Genomic DNA, 24,531 nt, shown 5'->3' with positions numbered 1-24,531 from the left:
ATTAGGGTCAGGTCTGGGAGTTTTTGCTTATGCAAAGCAGCAGAAGTGGGTTGCTTCTACTTTTCTATTTTGTTGCCAATGGGGCTGTCTTTGTCCAACTGTGCCCTGGTGTACCCTAGCAGAGGCTAACTGCCCCCGGAGAAGAGCTGCTGTCAGAATACTTTAAAGTCGGTCAGATTGCCTCCTGCTTCATGAGGTTTATCAGCAAAGATTTTCAGTGCCTCCAGTGGGAGGCTATTTTTATTCTATCCAGGGGCTACCTTCTGCTCTGAGGTCTTTATCACATTTTTTTTGAATACAGAAACCTGCCTGTTTTAGGACAACCTTAAATATCTTCATCTTTTGCAATCTGAAAAACAAGATAGCCTTTTATCCAAGGTAAAAGTTTTTGGCGTTTCTGTGACACGTTCAAGATTTCTTGTTATCTTTTTCCTGTATAAGGGAGACACTGCTATAGATATGAGGATGCGCTGAGCTTTCTCCCTTGAGCAGGGATGACAGCAAGTGAGGTACCTAATGTTTCATCTTCATACTCTGATCAGTGCTATGACTATTGCAGAAAATCCATATTGTGTTTCATTGCACCATGTAATCAAGACTGGAAGAGGTCTCAAGAGATGATTTGGTTCATTTTCCTGCCTTATGGCAAGATCAGTCATACCTATGTGATTCCTGACAGATGCCGGTCTATGCTCTTTTAAAGAAGTCTGCAGCCTCTCCAGGCAGCATATTTTGGTGCTTTACAATCCTTATCATTAAAAGTCTGGTTTCTCCCTACCTTGTATTTAACTTGAATCATCTCTCCTACAATTTAAACTTGTCACTTCTTGTCCTCCAATTTTGAATACAAAGAACAGGTCATTCCTTTTCACAGTAATGTTAAATATTTGAAGACTATTCATGTGCTTCTCTCTTCTTGGTGTTAAATAACCATTATTTGTTAAATCTTCCCTTTGTGGTGGATTTAAATCTTCTATGTAAACCTTAACTGGCCAGTCTTCTCAAAAATATTCTGTAAGTGATAATCCCAGTCATTAACTAATGCACAAACAGTTTAAACCCTTTGATCAGCATTTTATTTATATACTTTAATAGAAGCCTTCTGTGCTGGCCAAATTGCCTGTTTGTGCATCACTGCCTCTGACTTGATGGCCTTGTGCTGGTGTGTGAGCCAGGTATCTGCAAGGCTTTCTGCTGCTCACTAACTGCAGTTCATTCCAAGAGAAAGATTGGGTGCCTGGCTTGATGTGAGGCTTGGTGTGGTTTGTGCCTTGGTTCTGTGAGACAGTGTTCACAACGTGGAAGCTGTGCATTCAGATAGAAAGCGATCCCAAAGAGAGGCTAACCCATCCCAGAGTCATGGGTCTCTGTAGGCACCCAAAATACACACTGATGTACACAGGAAGTTGGAAGTGAACATGTGCTCAGACAGGTGGTAGGCTGTGAAATGTCGCTTGGTATTAGGACCTTCTGATGTGTCTGTATTTGAATAGTCAGATCATGCTTGGAGGTCAACTTCTACTATACTGTGGTTTGGATGTCCTTGATGTGTATGTTTCTGACTCCAAGGGAAAGTCAAGGAAACTTGTGCTTTAGCAGGACATATGGGGAGGACTGAAGGCTGGGTTGTATTCCCTTTCAGTAATTTTCTTTGGATTTTTCTATTGTAGGTGAGTGTTTTAACCACCTTGGAGCGGCGATTCAACCTTCAGAGTGCTGATGTGGGCGTCATTGCCAGCAGTTTCGAGATTGGGAACCTGGCCCTCATCCTCTTTGTGAGCTACTTCGGAGCCCGAGGACACCGGCCACGCTTGATAGGATGTGGAGGGATAGTCATGGCCTTGGGTGCCCTCCTTTCCGCGTTGCCTGAATTTCTGACCCACCAGTACGAATACGAATCAGGAGAAATACGCTGGGGGGCTGAAGGGAGGGATGTGTGTGCTGCCAACGGGTCCACCAGTGATGAGGGACCAGACCCGGACCTTATCTGCAGGAATAGGACTGCTACCAACATGATGTACTTGCTGCTCATTGGAGCACAGGTCCTCCTGGGCATTGGTGCTACCCCTGTCCAGCCCCTGGGAGTTTCCTACATTGATGACCACGTGAGGCGGAAAGATTCCTCCCTCTACATAGGTAAGGCTCTCTGAACTTCTCACCGACGGCTTTTCTTGAGGGCTGGCATCTTGCTCTTGTTTTCTGTTTGATGCTGGTGGAAGGGATGCCTTGAGGCCTCTTCTCCATGTGCAGCTCTGCTTGTGAAGGGAATCTGGCATGGGTCTCTACACCAAGCAGTTGTAAGCAGTGGGGAAACACGGTGATATTTGCTTGTACTGTAGCAATGGTGAAGGTTGACAGTCATGGTGACTGTTATTAGATGTTTAGGAAGATGCTCTTTCCTTCTATTGTGTTTGCCCAGATTGCTTTAAATTCTGATATTGGTGGCTTACGGTTGAGATTCAGCTGAAGAATTTCCAAGTGGCATATGTGTTGATGATTCCCCCCCCACCCCAAGATCACCTAGTTCCCTTGCTGTTCCAAAGCATTTATCTGTGTCTGAGTGATCACTGAAGTATAAGGAGACCCAGAGAAGACGCATGTCTTGTCACTGCCACCATCGCATTTTAGCCAGAAAGTGCCTGTTATGGAGTGGCTGCTGTGACCCAGCGTGCTGTGGCCGGACCCCAGATAATGTGATCCCTGTAATGGAATGAGATGCGGAAGCCTGTGAGGTCTATTTTGAGATATGGTGAGCCTGAAGTAGAGCCCATGGTTCTGGTGATCATATTGCAGAATTCTTCCAGATAGTTAAGTTATGAAATCTGACTTCCGTTACCCAATGAAACATCTCTGTTATTGGGGTAAAGTGCTCATGGGATTCAGCAGTAGTGCCCTCTCCAGCACGTTTAAAGAGGATGTTGTGGGTCAAGTTGTTCTCTGAAAAAATTTACCAGCTTGGCTCATTCTTGTTTCTGCAGGACTTGTCACTAGATAAATGGCTTCAATGTAATAAATCAGCGAAGTGTGTTCTGCCATTAATGTGATCCTTTTCCACTTGTTAGTATAATTTCTAGTAGCCAAAATTCTGTGCACTTGACCCGTCATCCCAGTCGTGACGTGACTTTCAACTGAATGGGTGATCCCATTACTGGTTTTGGTTTTTTGCAAAGACGTTTTTATCCAGTTCACAAGCGTAACTGAATGCAGCTGGGGTATGACCATAGACAGCAAAGCTGAACAGTCCTGCTGACTTTCTGAGTGGTATTCAGTGTCTTGGGATAGTGCAGAGGCCTGTTGGGAAGACTGCCTATATCGCACGCTCTGGCATTCCTGGATATATTCCTACTTTAAGTAAAGACGTTCTTCTGCATATTCAGAGTATGACCATGTTTTCCTGTAACTGGCCAAAAAATCATAGTATTTCAGCATTTAGCTTTCTACTTGGATCATTATTCACCTTCACTTGGTTCTGTAAGTGCTTGTGAGGGATCCACAGGATAAAGCAGGATGATATATAAAATACAAGATACTGTACTACCCGAAGGTGAATAATGAGACTAAATTCACAGGAGCAACTTTGCCAACACCATAAATGATGAGCTGGAATTAAGAGTGATTCTAAGATTATCCATTATAAATATATAGAGAAGCAGCAACTTCTTTCAGTCTGTTCCATGGGCATTTTTTAAGCAATGTTTCATGTCTGAGAACAGGACTGAGGAGGGTGCATGAGAAAAGGATTAGGAAGAGTGATTCTTTTTGTTCACGAGATACATTCATCTTGTATGCTAAAATAACTTCTTTAAAGTTGGCAGTTCAACTGTAGCTGGGAAAATACTGCCAGAAAATCATTTCTGCTTACTATATGCTGCTTCATTATTTTTCCTCCAGACATATGCTTCTAACCATGTTCCTTTCTACATGTAGAGTTTAAAAAAACCCCAAGCATTGTGGGGTTGTTCGCTTTACTGGCTTTAGCTGTGAAAATCGTAATCTGAATTTCTATGCATGAATTATGGGTTGCAAAAGAGTGCACGTGTATGCACGCTCAACCAATCAGCCATACCAACAATGAAGTTTAATATCTGCCCTGTCCCAGCCTATCTACTGCAAAGTAGGTTTTCAGATATGGCATGAATAATTCTTACATCAACCTGCAATCAATTTGGCTAGTACAAATAAAAACTAACAGGAAAAAAAAATCTATCCTGTGCACGAATATAAATGGAGAAGCAGCTGGTAGAAATGTATGTGTCTTTTCAGGTTTGTGAGTACTTGAGAGGAAGTTTAAAATGTTGTTTGAGAATTATTTTCTCAGATTTGTCTTTAACTGATTATTTTTGTTGATGTCATCAATGCAATTTTCAGTGGCCTTAGCAGAAAGCTGGCTGAGCAGCTTACCCACTTCATTCTCCTCTGTTTCGCAGAGGAAATGACTGCAGAGTGTGTACTGTCACTGTGCTATATTTGTATCAGTTTGCTTTCTCATAATAGCACGCTCACTCAGTAGGGGCTACACTTTGTGTGACCGGATAAAGCATTTTTGGGTAAGTTCCCTCAGTTTAAATTAGAAGCAAATCTGGAATAGGTTGTTCTCTCAGGTTAGAAACTAATTAATAACAGTGGTAATAGCCTGGCTGAACTTTCTGTCGTGGCTGGCTGCGGCTGAGAAATTATCGGCTTGACCAATCCGTGCTGCCTCTAGTATACTGCAGACGTCAAGTATGTATATGCTGCGTTTGGGCTGTATTGTAGCTGAGGGGGAAGCATCAGTCTCTCACCTGACAGCTAAGTACTAGTAATTGTTCACCTGCTGCAATAAAAACCTTCTTGTGTCCCAAGGCAGTGAATTAGATATAACTGTGTGCTGAGAGTTTCTTTCCTTCTGAGTTGTACAAGAGTTCAGTGGAGTAACTTAATATAATATCTCATACAGACTTTTTGCAGTGAAATGACAATACAGGAAGACTCCTCTAGTTTAAAAAAACAACAACAAAAAAACCCCAAACCCCAAGAACATGCCTCCCAACCCTTCTTCCTTTCTGTATTAATATTGATACATGCATGCAAAAAAATGCAGATGTGATACCATATGGAATTTAAAGTGTAACTTTGGTTTTAACTGCTAGTGCAAGTAATAGCATCTGTGGACTTTATTCTATTTCTGGCCATGAAGTCCATCAAATCTGTCTTGTGGTTTCTCTGCAGTGACAGGCACACAGGAGGTGGTGGGCAGTGCACCTCTGTTGTGCGTCCTTTGAAGGCAGAGATTGCTCAGGCTTGTGCTCTGCCGAGAAGGTGGGGATTTGTAGAGTTTTGTAATTAGAGAGACAGGTGTGAGATATTACAGGAAGGTATCTCTGTTGCATGGGCTGCTGGCGTGTAGTTTCATGTTTCTTGAGCTAATAGCAGATTTTTTTTGATGTCTGCAATGTGTTGCTACCAAACAGATTCTGTTGCTATACTAACCAGCCCTAGGAAAAAGGGCTGTGTTGTGGTAACCAAGGAAAAATCAAATCAAAAAGGTGCACACATGGAAGTACACACCAAAGAATGTTCAAAAGAAAAGACAAATAAACAGAAAGATGGCGGGATCATGCCTGTTCCTGGTAATGATGGGAAATACATTCTCCCATTTCAGCATCCAAGTGCCTGCTCAACGCAAAGGTCGTAACATCAGCAATAGCAGCTAAAAGATGAAAAAAATAAAGGCATTTTCTTAGGTGTTTGAAGTTGGGAAAAATCTTCTGTCTTGGTGCTGGTTTGCTTGCTTCTCTCTGCATCTGCTCTTGTACTTAAGATCTGAACTCCTAGAGGTTTCCAAAGAAGCAGGTTAATTTTACCCATGAATTTATTGGCATTTGGCATAAGTAACCCCTATGAGTGGAGGAATACCTCACTCCTGCAGACTGTGCAGGGCTTGTTATTGCTGCAGCTTCACTAATGTGAAACGATTCCCTCAATTTGTGCCATCGTTTATTTTAAAAGAGAAAAAGTATGTTGAAGACTACTTACTACACAGTTCCTTCCTCTACCTGCTAATGACTCACTTGACATTTCCCTCTTTTTTTTCAGTTCGTTTTCTGCTAGGTCTTGCTGAATTTTGATGAAATCAATGCAGACTTTGTCATTAGTAGGGGGATCAGAGGTGTCGTGGAGCTGATACAGGGAGAAAAAACCTGATCTGACAGTGGTGGTATGGATTTGCTGCCTCTCAGACGAGCAAGAGCTTGCAAGTGTTTTCTGGTCACTGGAGCACCCACATTGCTCTCAGCAGTGGTTTGTGTATTCAGTTAGAGCCAGTGCAGTGATGTGGTAGATTAATGTTATTAACAGTCTCCATATGCAGCTTCTGGGCTTCCTGCGGTATTTAGCATTTGCAGGTAAAAGTTGTTGCATCTTGTGTAAAACGTGGTTACCTCTAGAGCAGAATGAATAGCCTCTGGGAGCCAGTATTTGATCTGGGACAATTAAGGGCTGTATTATATAGAGGAAGTTGCTATTATTCTGTCTCCTGTTGATGGAGGAAATTGATATTGATGTTGGAGGGCGCACTGCCAGATTGTGCGGCTGCCGTGTTGATCTTTAATGCGTTGGAGATTCTCTTTAAGTTTGCTGAAGCTGTCTCAGTGCTTAACTTCATGGACACATAGCCTACACGTTCAGGACCTGCTGCTTCATACTGCTCTCTGACTTGCAGAAACTTCTGTGACGTGAAGAATGACTTCAGGGAAATCCCAGAAGGGTCAAGGAGTAAGTGATGAGTGCTCCTGAGTTATGGGTGGTGCGAGGGTGTGCCTGAGCTGTTCTTGGGGGCACAGAGCTGTTCTTGGCCTGCTTCGTAGCGGGGCAGAGGAACAGAAAACCCAGCACTGCTGGATGTGCCTGTTTAACTGCTTTCTTCTGTCTCATCTCCCAGGCTTCTGTCTGACCTTTTCTGTGTGTGGTTTTATTTATTGTATGGTTATTCCGGCTGTCACCTTCAAGGAGAACTCAACAGGATGATGTTTTTTGTCCACATCTGCCCAGATGGGACTAACCCAGTAAGGGGGATGGGACCCTGTGTTGTCACTGCTGACTTTCACCCTTGCAGCCATGTGGGGTTATTTTGAATGGAATATGTGGAAGCACTTTTTGTTTGCGATGACAGTCATACAGAAATGCTCACTCTCACTTCTGGTGCTTTCTTGCTTGCTTTAAGCACCAGCTACAGATTTGTTGCGGAGGAAGGCAAACATGCCCTAGTTGGAATCTTGCTGTCTCCAGGGATAAATTTGTCCATTTGAAAAATCACTTATGGTAGCTTACGTCAGTCAAAATGACAGAAGCCATTGTGTTTTGGAGAAGCAGAAGCATTTTCTCGACTGACAAGAATTAAATCTGAGAGTTAGTATCTATGGCGGTGAGTTAATAGCAAGTTATCAGCATAAGATGCTGAAATAATCAAGCGTTTGAGTCAACGCTTTGTATGTGTTAATACTAAGAAATAGTACTTGGAATTCTATTAGGAAGCTCATGTTGGTAAGCTAAGCAGTTACTGTGAATTTTGAAACTTCATCTACTGTATATCTGATATTACACATATTAAGCTTCATCAGTAAAATTCTTAAAAATTTTAGAAAGGAAATGGGGTTTCTGATTTATAAACAAAAGTGAAAATGTGTTCAATGCCATTAAAGAAAAAGCAAAAAAAAAAATTGGAGAGTTGAAATTCCCAGCCTTTCACAGCATACCCTCATTGTCTAACCACTATTTTTGTAATATGTAACTTACTGTATTTGAAAGACTGTAGAATGGGCAGGCAGTGACAGCACCTTTCATAATAGCAAATGTCTCCCTTATTTTGATGCTGTCAAAATTCTATTTTCCTGGGGGACACCACATAATTCTGAGAAACGTGAATATTTTGGAGCTGAAAGAGCAGATTTTGCAGATGTTTGGCTTTCAGGCTGGAAATCTGTTCTCTTCTTTACATAGCTTGGTATCTACAGCATGACAGGTTCTGTGTAAAGTTAGTGGGTACCCACAAAAATATGTTGAGATGGACATCTTCTCTGTCCCTTCTTAATTCTGTGAAATATTTTTTTCATTCTGTGATATTTTTTTCTCCTTTTTTCCCCTGTCAAGCAATTCATTTGGTTTCCAGTAGCTGCTTGCTAATTTTGTCTCTAACTGCTGAAGTCTCTTGCATGCAGGATGAATGCAAGAATGCCCTTTCAGAATTCTTCTAAAATTTCTTAAAATCCATGTTTAGACCTACATTTCTAAACCCATAGCAAGCAGAATATTTTTTTTGTTTATAGCATACAGGTCATATCACCAGCATCTTGAGCCCTTCCACTGATGAGTATTGATTGGGAGGTCTTTAGGACCTCCCTGAGAGGGCTGTAAAGCTCTTCCCATCTGGCTGCTTATCCCTTTCACTCCTCACAGGCTCTCCCACCTAGCTGTACTCCTTCCTTCTGTGCTCACGTGTGCTCTGCAAACATGGGTACTTTATTCACATTAGCTCTTCTTGCTGTAACATGCTTCTCTGAGCTCGCCCACTTAAGGCTCTGACAGCCTTGTGCTTTCCTTAACTCTTTTTAAGTCTGCTTCTGCTAGGTCTTTTGTAGTGAGTCTTAGCTTCCTACCTGCTGTATTTTCTCTGTGTGCCTCCTCAATACCCATGAGCTGCTTGGTGAGTTTGTCTACCTCCATGTGAGCACGTGCACTTGCGGAGCATGAGCGCTTCTTCCAGAGAACTGCTTTTCTCCTTGCTGGTATATGCAATTTTATAAGTATGTAATATTTTTAGCCGAAAGACTTGACAGAATTTTGTAATCATTTTGTTCAGTAAATGCAGCCTCCTACGAGTGATTTGGAGAGCCTTTCCTTTCTGCCACAGTCTCCGAAGGGCTGAGAAAGACACAATATTAACACTAAACTAAAAGGAGTGCTGCTACCAGCATGAGTGCTGTGATGCTTGTTCATTATTGAAGGGTGTCTTTGCATCAGATTCACTGGGTTGTCTTCCCTGTGGACGAACTGCGATCAGAATAATCGCATGGTTTCATGTGGATATACCGGTGTTAGCTATGTTGGCCTAACCCACTGATCCATTGATAACCTGCAGTCTTTTATAATTATTCCCCTTTGGGGAGAGATCTGTGTTCTCATTTGCTGTGTGTCAGCAGGGCTGGCTCAGTTACACATGTCCCCTTTTACAGTGCCACTGGTAATATCCTGGAAAATTAAATGGAAACATAAACAAGTGTGTAGGGTGTATTAGAGCAGTAACAATAATCAATTAATGGGAATAACCTTCCCCACTGCAGTCAGGAAGGCTGAGCTGTGAAAGGCAGTAGCTGAATGGATGTATTTATTCAATTAAATGTATATATACACAAAGTCGTAACTGCTGTGGGCTCCATTATTTTACAGCAATTGCTCCAGTTACCTTAACCTTCTGCTAATAGCTTTTTTTGTTACAAGCTGAGTAAATAAAGCTTGAGTCCAACACAAATGACTTTGTGTGAGCATATTGAGGGTGGGAGCTGTTTCCATGCTACTCTTGTGCTGTCTGTGTACTCTGCAGTTGATTTTTGGCTTAATTGGGATTTGCTGACTCTGATGTCTCGTAAAAATCACTGAATTTTTTGAGCATGTTGGTTTGTTTTTGTAGTATATTTAAAATAGGCATCAGCTGGGAGAGCCTAGTGAGGTGCATCATTCATGGGGCAGCTTCTTTAAAGCTGTGCCCTTGTCATTTAAATGGCAGATATGCAGAGGACAGTACATATTAGTCCTAAGGTTCATAAAATTAATCAAATAGATTAGAAGGTGCTGAGTTATCCAGGTCAAGAGCTGAAGGCTGTATCGTACTTCCTTGATGGCAAGCGGGAGCGAGCTGCTGTGTGCCGTCAGTCTTGGCCCTTCTCCTGGGAATCTGACCGAGACTCCCCAACTCGTTGCACATAAGTAACCTCCAGAAGTTTGGTACCAGTTTATGGGCTGGCACTGAGGACACGGAGCTGTGTTTAGCATGTGTCTTCTCACTGCGCAACAAGGCAAAGGATATGCCCCTTCGCCAGCATGAATCAGGACACTGGCCTCGATGCAGTGGTGGAAGTCTTGTTGCCCAATACTGAGGCTTGTGTTGTCCTCTTCTCCTACCAAAACAAAGAATTTGGTATAGAGGATATTTTAGGATTTATCAGAAATTATTATCCCACTCATCCGCAGCCAAGTGAGCAAGAGACAGCTTCCATGAACTTTGCTGTACCGCTGTAACCTTGCAACAAAGGGCAGTGACCTGAAGTAGTATTGAAAGATAATCACTGCTTTAAAGTTGCAAATAGTTATTGCTTTATTGTATATCCTGACACACACATCCATCCCGGTGCCATCAGGGCTTCACACCCCTGTTGCTGCCGTTCTTGGTGATGTCTGCCATGCTGTGAGCAGCAGGGAAGCTGCCCAGCCCAGCTACACACGTCCCCACCTGTGGCAGCTGTCACTCAGTTATCTCACGGACAAGCTGCTTATATGAGTGTATAGGAGAATGCAAAAGCCACAAAAGCTCCTGCGCTCACTCTTTCACAACTGCCTCTTCTGTCACTGATCGACCAATTTTTATTTTTTTCCCCCCCCCCCCTTTGGAGATGTTTTTGCCAGGCCTGCCAACATCCACACCCTTTGGGTGCCAGATAGGTGCTATCAGAGCAACCTCCTAAAACTGTTTGTTTTTGTGAAGTCCCAGGCAGTGCCACGGCATAGACATACGGGTCTGTTGACACATGGTGCCTGGCAGTGCTCAGCTGCCAAAGCTGCCACTAAGTTGCATTATTTCCATGACTGCTTTCCCATGTATTGGCAGCTCTGTGCAGGTCGCTCCCCAGTGTATCAGCCGAAAGAGGGAGCTCCTGCAGGTCTGTGGGGAATGGGGCAGGACGGGCTTTTCCCAGAGGCAGTGAAGGACATCAAAGGGTGATGGCAGATCAGGCCCTGGATGACCTTCCTCAAGGCTGAGTGTGTAGCTGGCATGAGATGTCTGACAAGTACCTGACCACGGTGACAGGTTCAGTGTATGAACCTGAGTAATTAATGGTGTTAGCACCAGAGGAACAGCAGTGACATCCATCAGAGGTGTGAGATGGCCCAGTAGGACCTGTTTTGTGAGGCCCTGGGGCAGAGCCGCCTGGAAACATCGTGCAATCTCAGTAACTACAAGTGTCTGATTACCCCTGATGGACCAGCCCGGAAGAAAAAGTGTGGCCGAAAGTGGTGGGTACCTTGCAAAACCAACAAAATTCCTTTTTGTGCTTCTTGGTCACCTTATGAGCCGTGAGAAGAGCCAGGGGAGTGAGAGTCCTTCCCTGGTGTGGCGCACGGGCTCAGGGGGAAGGCAGTATATGCATGGGATCGGTGACAAATTAAAACCTCTCATCTGGCAGATTTGTCACTGGGGGCCTGGTGCTGGGATTTAACCTACCAAAGGTCTGCCTACTTATTTTGGAGCCCTGTCCACTCTGCTGGCGGGAAAGCTGCCTCTGTGCCAGTGCCAAGGTGTTTCCCCACTAACCTGTCACTTCAGAGCTGTCAGCTGGCTGCATCTTCAACACCAGCTCTGCTGCCACAAGGCAAATGATGAGTAAAGGACCTAAACTGATCTTGAGAGAGGTGAAATTGGCCGTGAGCTGCATCTCAGCAGCATCTGGGAGAGCGTGGCTGGGGAGCACCACACGCCCCTCGAGCGCTGGATGCTGCCGGCCTCGGGGTGCAGCGTGGGGCAGGGAGGCTGGGAGCGCCCGCGCTGCTCGGGAGGGGCTGTGCTTCGTCGGTCTGGGGTTATTCAGCTAGGAGTTTCCCCCTTGGCTTTGCCTTCTCAAAGTCTGGGGTTTGGTCCCTAAATTGCTCCTTCAAACTTTGCTCTTTTGAAAGCACTGGGAGAGTCTTTTTTCAGATTTCCTTTTTGCCAAGGTACAGCTATTTCATTAACTGTGCTGCTGATGAGGTATTTGGCTTTTCCTTAGAGGGAGGCCTGCTCTCAGTAAGTCTCCTTTTGATTTCAATAGTAGGGATTTTGTCTGGAGGAGGCTATCCGAATTTGGTCCTTTATTAACCAATTAAAATGTGAGGATTTAAATAAGTTTCTCGGATGGATGTTAACAATATGTCACATTGCTCTTTGACTTAGTACCTCAGAGCACTCACTGCAGCCAAAGGAGACTGACTGCCTTTATGAGGTGCAGGATCTGGCCAAAGGCAGCACGTCAGAGCAATAGTAGAAATTCAAGAGTTCAAACAGGTTGAAGAGCAAGATGCCCTGTGCACTAATTCTTTCCTCACTGTCTCCCTCTGCTTACCTTGCTTTTTCCTGATTTTTTTTTTCCTGTACATTCCTATCCTCAGTGTTGGACAAACCATTCCTGCTGTAACTGTTTGTACAAGACAGTGATACTGCTTATTAGAGTTGGAAAGAAATAATATTGGGGGGGGAAAAAAGGCAACTGGGACAACTTTGCTGTATTAGTCATTGCTGCGGAGACCAATTACCCTTGTGATGAAAGACCACCTGTATCTTGTTAGCCATCAGCTAACAACATATGGATGTCCTAATACAATCAGACTGATCATCAAAAGAATAATACTTGTCAAAGAAAGCTTTGCCTTCGAGGAGTTATAAACTGTGAGCTGTGGGGGACTGAAAGGGGCAGTGGCATGCAAGAAGCGAGCTACAAAGTACCCTGGACATGCTGCCAAGGTGTCTTAAGAATTGATTAATGCTTTACTGTCCTCAGCTGTGGGTTGCCTCTTTCTGTTCATTTAGAGTACTCGTTGGTTTTGGTTTGGGGGGGAGGGTGTTTTCAATATTCTCCCTCCACATTTTACATAAAAAACTCACATTCCTGCAATGCAAGTGTAAAGATGTTTTAGAGCATTTTTGGTTTATGTCAATGCATATCTTCATTTATGTCCTCTATAAAAGCATGCTGTGCTGGTGCTGGTGGTAGACAAGCACGCTGTATTGTAGACTGTGCAAGAAGCAGTGTTGCAGGAAACTAAACTATTTGCAGTAGTTCTGTGTAAGGTGTGAAGAGTTTCCGACAGGTGCCAGAGGGTAAGAGGTTTGTAGGGAGAGATAACACCTTCTATTTGATCAGCTGGGGTAGCTGGAAAACACATATGTTCATGCTTGGTGGATTTTGATCTGACCAGTGTGACTACTCATACTCAAGGATTTACTTTTTGTTTCCCAGCTGTCACCTGACCTGGTAAAATATACTTCTCATCTCTCCAGACCTTGCTGCCCTTCCTGTGTTGGTGAGAATTATGTATCAAATGGAAAGCCAGTCTCTTCTGTAATTGCATACCACACCTCATTAGGTGCTTAGCATCCTGGAGGTACGTGATTTATAAGTAGCAGCAAAACTCAAGTTAAGCATGGGTTAAACAAATACTGTTTCTCCAGCAATGTCTCCAGGGTTATAAAACAAGTTAGCAGGAGGGTGCAAATAGACCCCAGGAATTTCTGACTCCTGTGCCCTGCAGTTGCTCTGAGACCTAAAACATTTCACTGCATTCCTGCAAAGCAATGTATCTTCCATGGGTGCAGACATTCCTTCATGTGCTCCTTAAGCTGCTCCATAACCCATTTCCCAGAGCCACCAGCACAGGGATATGTGCCCTGGCATGTTCCCTTTTGAAGCTTGCTTATGCTTATGGCCTGTGCAACAGAAATGGCACTGAATTCCACAGCTCCCTATGGCTTTTCTCATCTCCCAGTTAGGCTGCATATTTTTCTTCCCAGTTCTGTGGCCTTCTTGCCTGGATGCTTAGGATTTTGCCTTTTAAGACTATGAAGGTGTTGAAGTGGGCGCAAAACTGTTCTCCTGGAGGAAGGATATCTCAGAAGTGGCATCTGCCTGTCAAAAATCTTGTTGCTGCCAGAGATGGCAGTCATGCCTTTACCCTGGCCTTGCCACATCCCACCACTGCTAGGGGTGCTCCAAGAATTCTTTGGACTGTTGAGAAAGTGGGGAGGGAATAAAGCACAGGTTGGTGCAGCTGGCAAAGATTAGAGCAAGCCATCCCATTAGGTGAAAAATGTAGTCTTAAATGGGTTTTGCTGATGCACGAAAGACCTGAAGTGAAAATTTCAGATAAAAAACAGGAGTGAAAATGAAGCTGTGCTGCTCTCCAGTGTTACTGGATAAAATGCTCCCGTGTGTAGCTCCTTCAGTTCGTCTCGTGTTCTGCACCCCCCAAAACTGTAGTAATGTGGAGACTAGATCAGCTCGAGCAAAGCTTTCTGAGTAAATCAGTCTCACTGTCCTGTGGTATTCCAAGCCTAAGTAAACAGATGAGACTTACTCTATACCTTGAAATCAGCAAGTTTGGGCTTTATTAGTCCTGGAGGGGCAGTAAATTCTAGAGCTGAGTCGGAGGAGCAGAGGGAGGAGGCAAGCAAGGAGGTGTAGCAGTGGATAAGGATATGCTCGAGAAAGTCCTTTTGCTGCTTACTGCAGCCCAGGAAGGCAATTTGAAATTGAATCTACAGTGCACTAGGGAGCTGTTAGAGGTGACTTAGGATGGGGTAAGGATTTGGAAAATCTTCATGAGTGAAGGCTGCATTCAGCAAAGGCAAGAAAAAGGATGTTGGCAAAAGTGAGGTGAAGTGGTGAGGTGGAGTGTAGAGGTGAGCAGCAGCATATTAAGGCTGGGGAGGCAGATATTGAAGCAACTAGAGTTAAGATGGGAGTTAAGCCAATATAGAATAAACATGGTATGGGCCATCTTCATGAAGTCTACAGAAGCCTGGATCCTCACATCAAAAGACTCTTTTAATTTCTGTTAAAATTCAGGCTCTTTGTTTTAATCGATAACCAGGGGAATTGGGTGTCTAAATAGAATCTGGGCTAAATGTTGCCTTTCTGGATCACAATTGTTGGGTGATTCTCAAGAGCATTGCAGTGTGCCTCCTAGACCACAGGACACACGTGGTCTCCATTTTCTTGCAAAGCAAGCTTGTTTCGTGAATAAACAGTGTGTTTTGATGGTGTGGGTGGTGTCAGGAGGGGAAGCGTGTGTGCTAGGAGCCTTGTTCCCAAAGAGATCATAGTGTTTACTGAAGATTCTAATTACTGCCTCCAACCCATCATTATTTTTCTTCTGCCCATAGGAACAGATCAAAGGTGCTGATAACAGTTGCACTGAGTAAAAAGCTTGTAAGATAAAAAAGACGCTCTTCAATTTCAGGAGTACCACTGACTGTTGTTTTACTTTTTGGCTGGCATTTTTTGGAGGAATTTTTGAGACTGGAGGTGGCAAAGGAAGGAAATGCTTTTGGTTTTTGGGTTTGTTTTTTAGTGTCCCATATGGCTGTTTTATTAACTGGAAAACCTCCAACTGTGAATTGGATGATGTTACACAGCTACAGAGCAAAACTCATTCCCAGCCCTGTGGCTGAGTGTACTTGTGCCTCTGAGCATGAGCCATACCTCCCCCATCTAGGGTTAGGGTGTAAAATAAAAGCTGCATTTGCCCTGTTTTGCTGACCCAAGGAAAACATTGTTGCTTTTCATACTGGGGATGTTGAGCTTTTCAAACAAAATGCAAACCTTGAACAAATTAGCGTCAGCAGCTCATCAAAAAGCACCTCTGTTTGAGTTGAAGTTCTGGGAATGACAGGTACAGCAAATCCACCAAGTTTGGGTGTTTTAACAGTTTGCAGTGAGTTTATCCACCACAAAGTTGGTAGTAGAGATGGCTATACTTTACATTCTTCCCTGCATGTATAAGTGGGGTTTTCTACCATAGTATGAAAGAACACATTGCAAACCAGATTTCTGTAGCAGTGATCTGCACTTTGCGTTATCCAGGTACTTCCCAAGCATTGACTCTTTGACTTCTGCCCAAGGAGTGTTTCTTTGCATTTTTTACCGGATTTCTGTCCCACCTTCCATGCTGAGACAGAGAAATGACTTGCCGTGTGTAGCATCTCAACTGACAAATGAGAATGGAAATTTAGAAATAGCTTTTTGTCATGTTCCTGCCATCTTTCTGCGAGTGTATATGTTTAGGTTACTACCTCGGTTTTCTGCCCAGGAGACATGGCAACAGAGCATTTCTCAGACCTGCCTTTTCACTTGTTGTTTTCTGTTGTGCAAAGCAAGAAAAAGGAGGGTTGGGACCTCAGCCTTTGTTAAAAGAATGTTTTGGTTCTTCCACAATATCCAGGAGACTTTCTCTCTGAGAGGAATGAGAGGAATGGGATTTGTTTAAATGCATCCCTTTCGATAAAAGGTCTTGCTTCATTGTCACCTATGAGTGTATAAATGGGATGGTTGATGTTTAGGAGTGGACCTTTCCCATTTCACATCCCAGAAGCTGTGCATCTGGTCCTGCTCCTCACAGCCTTCAGTGCTGGATCCAGCTGCTACATGGTAGAGTCCACGCTAGCACTGTTAGAGGGTAAAGTTCAGTAGATGATTCATGGTTTTTCCTGCCAGCTTCTCTCTGGAGCTGTGCTAGGTAGCACAGAACTGCTGTCTGCTTGCCAAAGGTGATGTTTAGGACCAAATGGCTTGGCAAAAGTTGCTCAGTGGGTAGGCAGAGCTCCCCATGCCTGCTAGCTGTTGCTCCTTTTCCCTGGGAGATGCGTCTGGATGGGAGACAGCCAGCCAGAGACAGAGCAAATAAAAAGCTGGGCTCCGGTTACAGCAGGTGGATAGTGTATCAGCAGGGTCCTCACAGCAGCAGTGAGGGTCTGCTGCCAGCTGGGCCAGAAGCCGAGATAACCTTTTGCTGTGCTGAAGCTGCAGGAGCAGAGTCGCGGCTGCAGCCTCCTGTGTCGCTGCACATGCCACCCCCTGCGCCTCTGGGGATGGTGAGTGTGCTTGGCATCGCTGGGGTGAAGCTGCCTTGCTGCTGCAAGGTGGGGAGGTGGCACAAAGCAGTCACAGGCTTAATTTCGCAGGGTCTGCACCTTCTGTTCTTTGTAACCTCTGGCTTTCCACAGGAAGGTAGTGGAATAGGAGTACAAGGTGCAGTACTGACCACTGAGGCTTTTTGCCTCCAACCCAGGTTAAAAGCCACCTTAGCTGCAACCTGCCCATGTAGCACAATGTGGCTTCAGTTGCCTGAAGGCTCTTCTTTTCTGCTGGTCAGAAACATGTGATTTGGTAGAGACCAGGCGTCCTAGGCTGTGTTACTGCATTTGAATCTGTATTCTTTTTCATCTAGCTGTGTTCATAACTGTTGTGTTATGGCTGAAGAAAAGGGAGATTGGAAGGTGACTTGTCTTTCAATAGACTCTGCAACAGGAGAATGAACCGCTTCTTGTACAGAGTTTCCTCCCTCCTGGAGAGGGAGTCCAAATCTAACCTGGGGTGTGTGCCCATGCGGGATCAGTGTGGCTGAGCTCTCCTCCCCTCTGAAAGAGGCTTTGTCCTGTATCAGGCGTGTAGGAGATAGCTTAGTGCTGTGGCTTAGCACTAAGTTTGTGTTTCTTGTGTCTACTCCTGCTCTTCCTTAAAGAGGCTTTTGGGGTTTAATTAAAATTGCTACCTAGCTTCAAGTCCCTGGTGTCCTTGGGTTCACAGTAGTCGAGGGAGAGACTGGCTGCTCTACAGGAGCCGAGCTGAGGGACTTGGGGCTCATCTCTGGAGATGCTGCTCTCCAGGAACTGCTCCTGCATCTAACTAAGGGTGCCGTCATCTACCCAGGTCTCTGGCTTTGGTGTTGAAGGTAGGTGGTGTTAGATATCCCCCTTACACACACACTTCAGACACAGATTGTGTGCTGGATAACAGCCAAATCCCAAGCAGTAGAGACTGCTTAATCACACTCCTCAGTCTCTACTGGATTAACGTAATTAATGTAAACCCTTTTGGATGGGGGACCCGTTATTTGTCAGGCACAGCTCTTCATTTGTGCAGTGCTGTGCATTCAGTCATGATGCTCTAAAAATGATGGTGATGGTCTAATCCCACTTGCATACAACTGGTGACCAAATAAATCTCCACTTACACACAACTAGTTTATTGCTCCCTTCAGGGGAAGTTGTAGACTATTTAAAAAAAAAATTAAGAATGACCAAGGTTAAATCAGAATGATCATTTCCCAAGTTACTTCAAGGGAAATTAAAATGAGATTTTTATATTTCTAATGTCATCTCTCTAGGGAGCAAAAAAAGTTATTAATAAACTGAAGGTTCATCAATGCCTTATGGTCCTGGCCCATTTCAAGGGTGATATAGAGCTTCACGTGCAGTAGAGAGATTAGTGACTATGTCCTTGCATACCCAGCCTGAGCACATGGGGCAGGAACTGTGCCTCTATCTTCTGCCCTTTGTGGCATCTGGAATAGTGGCAAGGAGGCAAAAAGTGTTTCCCAGACCTGTGACATCCCATGGGCCCAAAATCCCATTGGCTGAGTTCCTCCCTCCTGTTTCGCTGCATTTTTTATGCAGCTGGATGGAATCTAACACTCAACAGGATATGCTGTCTCCCTTTTCTTTCCACTGTTTCAGGGTTTTCTTGCAGCAAAGCAGAGAGAGTTTATTTAAGAAAGGGGAAAAAAACAAATACAAAAACCAGAAAAACAACCCTTGCAAAACATGGAGGTAACAAGTCAAATGGTTAACTTGAATATTAATTTCTGAGTAGAGAAAATGTCTTTAATAGGCTTTTTGTGTAGCAGAAGTACTGGCAATATTTATTTTATTTATGAAGGCCATCTTCTGCTTTTGTTTTTCTGAGGTTTAACTGTAACCATTTCTATTCAACAAAATCACAGATATAATAATTTTATAAGGAGTAAAATCAACTTTCATCAGTTCTGGTGGGTTGTTTTCTAGATCTTGGCTGTACCCATCTGTGCAGAAGGCAGAGACTTTCTGGAGCATTCTCTGAAAAACAAATGCTTGTGTCCAAGCTTGAAAATTAGCATGAAAGTGACATTTAATATTTGGCCAGCAGCTAAAAAGCCTGTTATATATTCAGTGGGGTTAAAAGGAACCTCACTTGGGCAGCTCTGGCCTCCAGGGTCACAGCTTGCCCAGGTCTTTAAAGCAAAGTTGCTGCAGGCAGCGGTCTCGCTGGCCGTGGGAACTGGCAGCTCTCCTACTGGGAGCTCTGCAGTGGGCAGCGTGTCCCCAGCTGCCCTTCTCCTGTCCCGCTTCCTCTGCGTGCCCTTCAGGGACGCAAGAAGCTCTTTCTGGGGGGTGTGTAGGGTGAAAAGACTTGCTGAAAACACGAGCTGATCATTTAACAGGCAATACGTGGTTGTACATTGCCTCTGATTTGTATTCAGCGCTAGTAAAATGCATTCATCACCCAGTCTGTGCTCACAAGCCTTATTACGGCTAATGTAGAGGCGTTTTCCTATCATTTTTCTCCCTGGAACTACATGGTTTTGGACTTTTGGATGCTGTGCAAGTCCCAAATGCCCTGTGAGGGACCACAGGCTGGGGTGAGCAGAAGAATCTGGAAGTATGAGTATAGCTGGACTAAAAACTCGGTGGGTGTGTAGGATGGGGTGTCTTATTTTTCAGCTGTAAGAAGCTCAGTATTTAAGGTTCATGTGGAACATCATTTGCAACAGAATAAATATCTTGGCATGTTACATTTTACACAGCAGAAATGCTTCTGACTTTCTAGCCCTTGGTATCTGTAATTCGCTTGAAAGAATTGCTGACGTCTGCCCAAATGCCAATATCTCCTCAGCCGTATAACTTTAATATCATGGTTTAAGCTTCAGTCTTCGAGCTGTGTAGCACAGCTAAATGTGAGCTGTGTTTCCAGCACTGAGGGAGATCCTGACTTTTAACCCACTGGCTTTTTATTTATTTTCCTTCTGTGTTTGTTGTTGAATTGCAAAGTCAACTTAATTGGAGGGCTTCTAAATGGCATATGGTTTCTACACGATGACGACAAATCTCTTTTGGGCTGTTTATACCATTTGATACTGGTGACCTAAACAGGGGTAGGTCAGGACAGCAGAAAGCAGGGCACTGGTGTCATCTTTCTTTCCTTGCTACCCTTTCATTACCTATAGTAAAAAGGCAGGTCACAACACTGCTTTATCTCCCCGCTTCCTCTTAATTTTTACACTCTGTTGGCTCAGACTTCTGTCATTTGCAACTCACTGCTTCCATGTTGTCTCATTTTCTACTCCTAAGTGGGTTTTGCATTCAGCTTCAGAGTTGGTGGCTTTATCATTGCCTTCATGGACGGGTACTCCTTTTTAAGGGTCTGGTTCTGTTTCTCTTCTGACTAACAGGGGATGTCCCATCCCACTGGGACTCCCAAGAGAGCTACTTGTGTCACCGTGCCCTGTTCAGTCAGAAAGATCCAGGTTCAGAAGATGAGCTGTTTAAAGGATTAAAGCTGGTTTGGATTGTTTTGGCAGAATGGGGTTTGGGGGTGATTTTGCTAGGTGACCTCTGGTAGGAAGATAGGAGGAGCAGTTGGGATTAAGAACCCTTTCGTAGCACTCAGCTGCAGTGAGACCGGTGCCCATGAACCTTGGGGTCTGCCAAAGTGTGTCACTGCAGCACCAATGCATGCTCTGTGCTGCTGCACTCCTTAGCGGGGGCTGTACATGTTGGAATTTGGGCTCCTGACCTCTGAGCCCTTCTTCTGTTAGGGCTAAGCTTCAGATAAAGTGAAGATACAGCCTCAGTCCTGGTCATAACTTTGGCTGCTGCTCTGATGGAGTTGATCCTGGAACCAACTGTATGGCCTGGATCTGTCATAATGAGCATCAGCCATATCTTCAGAGGTTTATTAAACTTTCTGCTTGAGGGCTCACACAGGCCTCTGAATGCTGTAACCATTGCAGTGAGAACTGTATGATGGTCAGCCCTTTTTATTTTTGTCTTTATTTTTCCCCTGTGTATGTCCAGCAGAGATGCAGCTGTTGGGACCCAGCCCATGACACTGGGAATATGATGAAAATAGTGACTTTTCCATGTGAGAGAAGAGGGAGCTGATACCATTCACTGCAACTTACTCTCATTTTCCCCATTTTCCTCTCCTTTAAGGGTATAGTTTGAATCTTGCCCATTTTTTTCTAATGACTAAAGAACCTTTTCACCTAGCAATTCACCTTATTAAGCTCCTAAGGGTTTTTAAGACTTCCTGGAAGTCTTCTTCGAACATGCTCATGTGTTGTTAATGTAACTCATGGAAGGGGCCTTGGCTGTGATATGTAAGTATTCAAATTCATGTGCTAGAGCAGAAGTTTGGAATTTGGTGCATGCCCTAGAGGAGAGAGCAGAAATGGTCTGTGGGATTTGATCCTGGTGCCTGAGGTGTAATCCCCCTAGAGTCATGCAAGGAGTTGCTGCTGCATTTCCCTCCCATCCCACCCACTTTGTTCAGTGTCAAAAGTAAAATCTCAGAAAAGAAAATTAATTTCATCTTGGTGCAGCTATTAATGTTACACACTCCAGGGAAGCTCTTTCAGGAGGCCTGTGACCTTCATCCATGTGGAATAAGTGCTGAATAATGGAGAGCTTTCATGTTTCCACAAAAAGAAAGTGGCTTTTTAAATCAACTGGAGATGTTTCAGACGTGGAGGAAGAAAAAAACCAAACTACATTAGGAAACAGTGGGCAGAGTGTGCATGGAAACAGAGCAGCAGCCTCCACCGTCTGGCAGGAGCTGCTCTTTGCAGAGGCCTTTTGTGAGCATGTGAAACTGGGACCTGTGTCCCCTGATGTAACCGGTGGTACCTGGAGACCTTTGTAGGTAAGTGTGGTCCCTTCCCAGTGCGTTCAGCCTATCTTCCTCTCCAGCCCAGAGACCTGCTTGGTTTCTGCCTCTCCAACCCCTGCCCCAAGTTTCTTTCCTTGAACTGATTCGCATTACATGCTTCTCTGATGGCCTCTGGCAGTGCATGATGCACTTCAGCCATTCATTTAGGGAAAGAAATGCATCTTGAACAATTTATATATAGCCTTGTTTTGTCTCCCCACCTTTTCTTGCTTTGAAGAAGCATCATGTCCTGAGAGCAAAGTTCTTATTCCTCCATGGTCTCTTTCCTCACCCTTTCCACTGCATTTACAGTCCAGAGCTTGCTTTTAACAAGGCTGTTCAGAGTAGCCCACTCATGAAAAGGACCCTTCTTCCTCACCCCGTCTGTTTTGTGGGGTTTTGCATGGGCTCTGCCACCCTGTTGATGAATGGATGCTCAAAGCCTGAGCTGCTCAGAAAGAGTTTGCCAGATTTGTTTCCTGCCTGATGCGTCATCAGCTAAATAATCAGAAAGATCCATTTGTGGCAGGAACCTGTCACTTGAGATATTAGGTAGAACTGGTAATTTTAAAGTGACTACACAGCAACCAAAACCAATGAGAAAGAATGAAAATTAAAACTTCCACCCACCCCTTTTGAAGCCAGGTTTAGTGACTATGAGACAAGTTTGACTTTGGAATCCTTGGATTCAAACTTTATGACACCAGTTGGTCCTAAGCCCCTTCCGTATATATTGATTGTAGTTGCAGTTTTTTAAGCTGTATTTTGGATGGCGGGACTTGCCTTTAATCTAGGAAAAAAATATAAAAACTAACAAACAAGACACAGTTGTGTTGTTTCTATGTGGCTTTTTGTAGTATTTGCATGCTTCTGGCAGTGTGACAAGAGAACAGTTTCGTTAGTGTGTGGTTATGTTGAAAGAGGTCTGAGAATATAACAGGCTTCCTTGAAAAGAGATGAGTGAAGGTACAAAACCAAGTTCTCTTCACATGAGAAGGAGCTGATGTTTGGGCCTTGGACAACAGAAGCTATTAAAATTTTGGCTTCCTGACAAAGTAGCAACAGCTACTATGTCGTCGTAGTTCTTGACAAGTAAGTAGTATACATCTCAGTGTTTCAGAGGGCCACTTGTCAGTGTGTTTTGCTTGGCACAGAGGGATCTGCTATTCTGAGCACGTGGGAACTGGGGAGACTGGTGCTTGTGGAGTGAAACAAGGATGTCAGAGTTTAGGAGGAGAGTACATTATCCCAGGTTTGAACTGGATGGACAGACATATTTTGCACTACTAAGAAGATAAATGGGAGCTCTTCCTTTGTCTCTGCTCATTTGCAGCAGCAGAAAAGCTGATTTTGGCTCACTTCCCACAAGTCACTGAACTTCTTTTTGCATCTGTTTCCACAATGTGCAAAAAGGAAAGGCAATAAATATTAATTACTTTGTAGCCTGGGTGCAGGTTTTATTCCTCCTAGATTCTTTTGCTGCTCCTGTGGCAGCTTATCATGTGGCTTTGATGTGTTCCCAGCATAGGGAAAACTTAAGAAGGGCTTGCAGAGGGTTTTGAAGGGGCCCACTGCCACCCCAAGAAACGTTGTTCAACAAACCATTCTAACGCTTATCTTCTGGAAGCCTTGACTCTGCCTTTCTGATTTGCTTGTAATTACAGTGGGCAACAGCAAGCTCTCCTCTAGCACGTCAGATGTTAATCTGCCATTTATCATTGCACGGCTGAGCAAAATGCCTGGAAAAGGTTTCCAAGATGTGAATGCAGCACCCAGCACTGCATGTCCAGCTGTGCCCCCTGCTCCCTCCACGATGAGTTACCCTGATCGCGTTCCTAAATATCCCTGCTCTTGGAGAAGTTTAAGGAGGGGGGGGTGGAAAACATACTGTTTTATTACTTAGATAATGAGTCATTCTTATGAAATTCATGGCACATTAGTACCATCAGCATTCTCAGGAGGGAAAACCAAAAGAAGTGAGACTTTTTATGCAGTATTGACCTTCTGCCTTTGTTTTTTCCTGGAGTTAAAACACAGTTTCTTTACATCATATAGGAAATTAGAAAATGAAGTTCAAAAGATTGCATTTAAGAGGAATATACAGAAATCAATATAGCTACCCTTCATCTGTACATACCAATGTGATTTATTAGTTTGGATCCAGCCCTCTGCTCTTGGGTCGAAGGCTTATACTTTCCTATCTCATTTTAAAGAGAAAGGGCAGTATCTTTTGTTAGGAGCCCATAGGAGCTGCTGTATACCAGTGTTTTGTGGAATAGCAGTCTCGGATTCATGATTCATCTTGCTTTTTCCCTCTGAACAGCACCAACAGGAGGGAAGTAATTAGATGGCGATTTTTTTTCCTCAAAATTGTGGGGAGTTTGTGTCTGTCTTTCTGTGGTGCTGCTGAAGTGCCCTTTGCTTCACACACACAGCCATGCCATTTCTATGCCACATTAAACTTGGGAACAGCTGTGGCCAGAGTCCCTCTTGGCCTGCACTCTGTCTCACATAGTAACTGGTAAGAAATGTTCAAGTGTGGAAGAAGCAACACAAGGTGAGGATGATCCTCTCCTGGGTATTTGCAACCAGTTTCTGACTGTTCAGTGGTTTGCTTTGGAGGCTGCATCTGGACCATTGCTGTGTTTAGTGAACCTATACTTTCAAAATTTATCAAACTTGACTTTAAGCTGGTTTATATTTTGGGCCTTGCAACATCTTGCAACAGCGAGTTCCACAAATTAAATTCTTCTTTTCAGATTGCTTTTACATCTTCTGCCTAGGTACT

General features: G+C 44.1%; 1 protein-coding gene across 2 annotated transcripts in view; it reads left to right on the top strand.

Annotated features, from left to right (window-relative positions):
* Positions 1-1,675: 1,675 nt before the first annotated feature.
* SLCO3A1 (solute carrier organic anion transporter family member 3A1) overlaps positions 1,676-24,531 on the top strand; it is a 123,508-nt gene continuing 100,652 nt past the window's right edge. The window contains exon 1 of one of the 2 annotated variants that reach the window (XM_026856223.1): positions 1,676-2,136. In XM_026856223.1, coding sequence (XP_026712024.1) covers positions 1,836-2,136 — 301 coding nt within the window. In that variant the 5' untranslated portion in view covers positions 1,676-1,835. The remainder of the gene's footprint in view (positions 2,137-24,531) is intronic. The other variant, XR_003399151.1, reaches the window with a different exon arrangement.

This window comes from Athene cunicularia (genome assembly GCF_003259725.1).
Source record: "Athene cunicularia isolate RWA chromosome 10 unlocalized genomic scaffold, athCun1 chr10_part1, whole genome shotgun sequence".
Classification (NCBI taxonomy): Eukaryota; Metazoa; Chordata; class Aves; order Strigiformes; family Strigidae; genus Athene; species Athene cunicularia.
The sequence above is the reverse complement of the archived record's forward strand: the minus strand, read 5'-3'. Positions and strand labels throughout refer to the sequence as shown.